The sequence below is a fragment of the Helicoverpa armigera genome, chromosome 20 (genome assembly GCF_030705265.1).
Source record: "Helicoverpa armigera isolate CAAS_96S chromosome 20, ASM3070526v1, whole genome shotgun sequence".
Taxonomy (NCBI): Eukaryota; Metazoa; Arthropoda; class Insecta; order Lepidoptera; family Noctuidae; genus Helicoverpa; species Helicoverpa armigera.
The window spans coordinates 16,056-22,717 of record NC_087139.1 but is presented as its reverse complement, the minus strand read 5'-3'; the positions used below and the strand labels follow the sequence as shown (position 1 = coordinate 22,717).

At 57.6% G+C, this 6,662-nt stretch overlaps 1 protein-coding gene across 1 annotated transcript; it reads right to left on the bottom strand.

Annotated features, from left to right (window-relative positions):
* Positions 1-2,228: 2,228 nt before the first annotated feature.
* Positions 2,229-2,948, bottom strand: LOC135118294 (uncharacterized). The gene has a single exon (XM_064039847.1). It carries the CDS (start codon positions 2,946-2,948, stop codon positions 2,229-2,231), a length of 720 nt encoding a protein of 239 aa, XP_063895917.1.
* Between the last annotated feature and the right edge of the window lie 3,714 nt (positions 2,949-6,662).

Genomic DNA, 6,662 nt, shown 5'->3' with positions numbered 1-6,662 from the left:
CCGGCACACCCCTCCGCCTCTCCCCAGGCGGAGGAAGTCCATGAGGATTTCCCCGAGAAAAAGGTTAGGTTGGGAGGCTGGTCCTGCTCAGGAAGGAGGGCGCCCGCGGACTCGCCGTCCGCGTACCGGCCCATAGTGCTGCTCGACGAGGCGGGCAAACTCTTTGAGCGTGTCATCGCAGATCGCCTCGTCAGCCACTTGTGCAGAGAGGGCCGGACCTGGACGACAACCAGTTTGGTTTTCGTCGCGGGCGCTCCACCGTAGACGCCATAATGCGCGAGCCCTGGCGGAGGAGACGGTGTCCGGGGTGGGGTGGTGTTGGCGGTGTCTTTGGACATCTCCAACGCGTTCAACACCCTGCCCTGGAGCTGTATTCGGGAGGCACTGAGATATCACCGCGTGCCTCCCTACCTCCGTCGCACAGTAGCCTACCTAGAAGGTAGATGCGTCACATATCGGGGACATGACGGTGCCGGTCGGCACCTCATGATGCGGTGTTCCACAGGGATCGGTGCTGGGGCCGCTCCTGTGGAACATCGGTTACGATTGTGCTGAGAGGCGAACTCCCGTCGGGCGCCGACTTGACGTGTTATGCGGACGACACGCTTGTCACTGCCCGGGGAGCTCGCAAGCAGCGTTGATAGCCACGGCTGCGGTGTCACAGGTGGTGAACCGCATCCGGCGCCTGGGCCTGGAGGTGGCCCTCAACAAGTCGGAGGCCATGGTGTTTCATGGCCCCGACGCGCGCCGCCGTCGGGATCACACATCGTGGTCGGTGGAGCCCGGATAGCTGTCGAGTCCACCATGAAGTATCTGGGATTGGTGCTCGACAGCCGATGGGAACCCCACTTCCGGCGGCTGGTGCCCAAGCTGATGGGTGCAGCGGGCGCGCTGTCAACGTTGCTTCCCACATGGGGCCCGAGCGCCGCCTGTAGGCGGTTGTACGTGGGAATCGTGCGGTCCATGGCCCATATGGGGCCCCTGTGTGGGCGATGGACCTGGCGGCCAGCACTCTAGCCATTCTGCGCAGACCGCAGAGGGCGATGGCCGTCAGAGTCGTCCGCGGGTATCGCACGATTTCCTACGAGGCGGCTTGCGTCCTGGCCGGATCCCCGCCCTGGGACCTAGAGGCTAAAGTACTCGCGTCGCTGTATCGGTGGCGCGAGGAAGAGCGGCACGGGACTCGAGGCCGGTGCAGCGGCAGATAGCGCAGCGCCGAGCAGACTCCGTCAGGTCTTGGTGGCGGAATGGCGGCAGAGGCTTCTGCGCCCTACCGCCGCCTCGCCACCGTCGAGATCCGGCCAGTGCTCGACGACTGGCTCGGGAGAAGGCACGGCTCTGTCGTTCAGGGTGACGCAGGTGCTGTCGGGGCACGGCTGCTTCGGCAAGTACCTGTGTCGCATAGGCAGGGAGCCGGACGCTCGGTGCCACCACTGCGTCCATGGCGGGAGGACACGGCGCAACACACGTTCGTTCAGTGTGTTGCTTGGGAGGAGCAGCGCCGTGTCCTCACAAATGAAGTAGGAGGCGATCTGTCGCTGCCGGCCGTGGTACGGAAGATGGCAGCGCAGAGTCAGACGCAGTGGTGTCCTTCTGCGAGGACGTGATGTCGCAGAAGGAAGCTGCGGAACGGGAGAGGAGATTTCAACTGCCGATCCCGCCCGCAGCAGGCGCTCCGGGCGCCGGAGGAGGGCAGACAACGCCCTCTTCCGCCCCCATGAACGGGTCCAGGGGCGAAGGACTTGGGAAGTCCCCGCCCCTATTCAACGGACCCGAGGCGGAGGCGCGCGCGGGTGTCGACGCGCGCCTCTGAGGCGTTGCACGGGGGAGTTTAACACCTCACCCCCCCGTGCCCGAGGCGAGGCCCGCAAGGCGGGCCAGCACCAGTGCGGGGCTGCGGAAGAATTTGGATTCCCGCGGCCCCGCGCCCACGTGTAAGGAGGACACAGGGGGTTTTAGCCGGTAAGAGTCCGGCACACCCTCCGCCTCCCCAGGCGGAGGAAGTCCATGATTTCGAGAAAAAAAAAAAAAAAGGTTAGGTTAGGTTAGGTTAGGTTTTTTGTGTGGCAGGAGTGGGAATCCTCATGGACACCCCTGAGGGTAGTGCCGGACTCTTACCGGCTAAAACCCACTCCTGCCGTCAGGTGTACCTCTGACATGATCAGAGACATTTTATGTCTTATCGATTTGTGTCTCTTTTATAGTTTTGGGGAGGGAAACGCTCGGATTTAGTCCGATGCGTTCCTTTCCACTACAGTCCTACATATGGCTTCCGCATATTCCATAAATTCGGCTCTTGTTCTTTTGCTTGCGACGAGCCCGTAGGCTTCGCCGATCGTCACATTGTTTCCTATTTTTTGGGCGAGGTTGTAGCGTTTAGCCCCAAACACTGGACACTCAAATAAAATGTGCTGGACAGACTCTTCAACCGCAGGGTCGCAGACGCATGACGGGCTCTCCGACACTTGAAGCGGTGTGTATTGGGAGAACCCCCCATGGCCCGTAAAGATGCTAGTAACGATGCCCTGCGGCTGTATTTTGCGCACCAAGCGATATGCCTCCCTCGCATCCGGGAAGAACACTTTCGTGACGGAGGCCGTCACGCCCGTTTTATACCTCCTGTTCCATTCGTCAAGAGAGTCGCTTCGAAGATCCCCCTTGACGAATGAGATCGGGCACCGGTCATAATCAGGCTTCCTCCGACTCGAAAGTGCTGCTTCTTTTGCAAGCTCGTCGGCGCGCTCGTTGCCATCGATGCCGGCGTGGGCCTTGATCCAGAACAAGGTCACAGCTTTGCCACGGGTCAAGGCCACGCTGAGGTTTCGGCGCGCCTCGATTGCGAGGGAGTGCATAGACCCGGGATTGGTCACTGTCTGCAAAGCAGCTCGTGAGTCACTGTATATTCCGCAGCTCTCTGCTCCGCTGTTCAGGGCTTCTAGGCCCTGCATATGGCCAGGAGTTCAGCCTGGTAGACTGTGCAGTACGCTGGCAAGCTCAATTTTTGGCTCCGCAGTTCGGTCTGGTCGTCCCATATGGACAGCGCAGCACCGACTTTGCCCTGGAGCTTGCTGCCGTCTGTAAATATTCTGAGCGACTGCACGTTGTGTTGGTCTACCAGGCTTCGGTCGTCTAGACTTCTGAAGGTCAGGCCCATACGCAAGGCGGGATGTGGCAGCTCCGCAAATCCTACCACCCGCTCGACCTCCCGGTCTCCTAGCACTAGCCGGGTCGACCCCTTGCCTCGTATAGCCCGGCTGCTTCCTTTACACGCAGGTCTAGTAACCCGGCCAGTAGTAGGGCCGAGTTTAGGGAGACGGTGCGGTAGGACTTGCAGATTTTGTGCGAAGCCCTCTGGACGGTATTGAGGAGCTTGCGGACACAGATCTTTTCGGCTGCGGGCGACCATGCGGCCGCGGCGTATAAGATGACGGGTTCCACTGCTGCCGTGTATATGGTACGGATGACATCGGGGTGCAGTCCCCAGCTGATTTTTGCAGCTCGTTGCAGCTGCTTCGCTATGTTTAGGGCCTTCCTACAGACGTTGGCGACGTGGGTGTTAAAAGTCAGCTTGTCGTCTATAGTCAGGCCCAAGATTTTATATCCGAGACATGCCAATGTCGACCCGCCCATGCGCAGGAGTGGGGTGTCATACCTAAGTTTGTTAGTCAGCAGCATTGCGCAGGTCTTATGTGGCGCAAACTTGAGTTTATTTCTGACTCCCCACTCCTGAACAAATTCGAGGGCGGCATTGGCATGTCGCTGCACCTCCAGCGCAGTATGTCCGGCAAACAGCAGAACCACGTCATCGGCGAACGCCTGGCACACAACCCCGCGGTCCTGCAGGCTCTTGAGGAGAGGATCCAGGAGGACATTCCAGAGCATCGGCCCGCTAATCGAGCCTTGGACGCAACCCTTATACGTTTCTAAAGTGTTCGACTCCGGCATACCTTAGTCGCACACATCTGTCGCCAAGGTAGCTGTCGAGTAGCCGCCTAATGTTGACCGGACACTTTTCCTCCGCCAGTCTGACCTTTATGGCTGGCCACCAGGCGCTGTCAAAGGCGCCTCTATATCCAGTGAGACGATGGTGACCAACTTTTGTTCTTGATTTCGACCTTGATTTGGTTCACTAGATTATAGAGGGCGTCCTCAGTGCTTCTCTGGGGCATAAAGCCGTACTGGCGGGTACTCAGCCTCGGTACTAGGTGCCACTGGAGCCTCGTGACGACCATCTTCTCCAGGACCTTTCCTAACACGGGCAGGAGCCTGGCCTGTATGATTTGGCGTTGTGTAGTTGTCCTTGCCCGGCTTCCTCAGTACCACGACTGTGGCTTCTTTCCACTTCTTAGGGAAGTGGCCCAGACTGAGGCATTTGTTGGCCAGGGCAAGGAACGCCTCGGGGTCCTGGAGGATTACTTGGCGACAGATGTCCGCGGTGAGACCGTCCGCACCTGGCGCCTTCTTTGGTTGAAGGAGGACGCCGCGGTCATAAGCTCATGCGCTGTAAACGGCGGGTCATGGTTTTCATCATGATCCGGTTACCACGCATCCAAACGCCGGATGTTCTTGTGTTCTTCTGTGTCTTCTTCCAGGTCTTCGGGATAAGGTCTCAGCCAGGTGCGACGCGGATTCTGCCGGAGTCAAATTCACACCACTTTTGTTAGGGTTGCGTCTTCGTGTCGTGTTGCGGTTCGTCCGATCACCCTGTAGATGCCCTCCCACATCCCTCCTGTCCTGCTTGGTGCAGAACTCTGTCCAGCTCTTAGTTGAGGCGCATTTGGCCTTTGCCTCATATTCGTTTTAGTTGCAGGTACTCCTCGACGACGGTCTGCCTTCGGACTGGAGCAGCGCAGCGGACTCTTTCTTCCTGGTGGCTACCGCCTTCTTTAGGCTGACGAGCTCTCTGGGACCACCACGGCAAAGTAATTTTGTCAGAATTTTTCTTTTTGTAATGTCTCCTCGCAAGTTTTGTTTACTATATCTAAATAATTTTGTATAGTGGTTTCTAAATCTATTTTATTATTAATTTCTTCTAATTTTTCTTTATTTATGTTCATTTCTATTTTAAACTGGGCCAGTTTCTCATGAAACTGGTCCCAGTTTGTTTTTTGGTGTTAAATTTCCTAGTCGTTGATTTTACTGCAATGCCAAATGATTTTGTAGTTTTATATTGAATTTAATGCCGTTGTGGTCGGAACTCGTCAGACCTTCGTCAATTTCCAGCCTTCCACCAGGCAGAGAAGATCCGCGGAGCATGCCGTCACGTCGACGTGACTGCTGTATCTCCTGCCCCTCGGATGGTGTCAAAGTGGGCAGGGTGCCGCTGTTGAGCACCTGCAACTCCAGCTCGTCCAGTGGAGCACAGCTCCTCCCCCTGCTGTCTTCCGTGAGGCTCCCCCACCATGGGCTTTTTGCGTTGAAGTCGCCTCCAATGAGAAGATGGCGACTTCCTAACTTCCGCCGAATCACTCTGAGGTGCTCCAGGTACGAGTCCATGGGCTTGTCCGGCTCGAAGTATACCGACGCCGCTGCGATTTCCCAGGCTCGGGTCCGGATCCTCACCACAGCGATGTTGTGGGTGGTGAGTTCCGGGCACTGGATTACATCGAGGTCATGGTCGAATACTACTACGGCAGCCTTCACAGTACCCTCTCCCTCCTCCGAAGCCTGGTAGATCCGCGACCCTCGGTAGCCCCGCATTCTCCGGACAGAGCCCACGTAAGGCTCTTGAATAAGAGCAAAAGCCGTTCTCGACCGTGAAGCACACTCGAGCAGCTCGGCGGTCGCCAGCTGCTTTCTTTGGAGGTTAGCCTGCAGGATTTTATATGACTTTAATTCCACTACGGCGCCCTCAGCAGTATCCAATCTTTGATCGAGCCAATGCGTCCCATCTGCGTCTCACCGGGCAGTCTGGGCTGAACGCATTATGCGTCGCTCCCTCCAGCCCGGCTCTAGTGCAGTTACAGCAGGAGGGGGGCGCATTGGCTTTCACCTCCGGGCAATTATTGCGTAAGTGAGGGCCACCGCAGTGGCTGCAGGCTTTCTTTTTCTGTGCAGAGGCGTCTGCCGTGCCCATATCCTAGGCACAAAGAGCATTGGACCAGGGGAGATTGATCTTCCACCTGATCCGCTGCATGTCTATATACACGGCAGACACCCTGTTAGTCTACTCCAGAGGGTGGGGAGACCCTCGCGACAATGTGACACATAAGGTTGTTCCGGCCCGTTTTCTATATTTTACTGCAAGTCGATCATCCTCAGCCGCAAGGTCGGTGAAGAGCTTGCTGTTCTGTGTCCTCAGGGCTTTCGTGACGTCCTCGTCAGTGTTATAGCTGAGGACGTCCCTGAGGATAATGAGCGGGTCCAGGTTTGCTGCGTCCTGGACGGTCAGCTGTTGACCGGCCGACCTTAGCTTCTCCCGGACCCTGCTCCGCTCCCCCTCGTCCCTGCAGCTGATGATGACCTTACTGTCCTTTGCCTTCCTGACCCTGTCGATCCGGTAGCCACCTTCCTTGGCGTTAATAGCAGTGCGGATCTTGTCCAGCACCTGCTCGCCAGTTTCTTGCTTGTCGTTGGAGGCGACCACCACCGAGTGTAGTGTTGGTCGCGGTGATGCTGCTAGCGGCTTAGGTGCGGCCAACACCCCCGCGTATGTGGTCGCC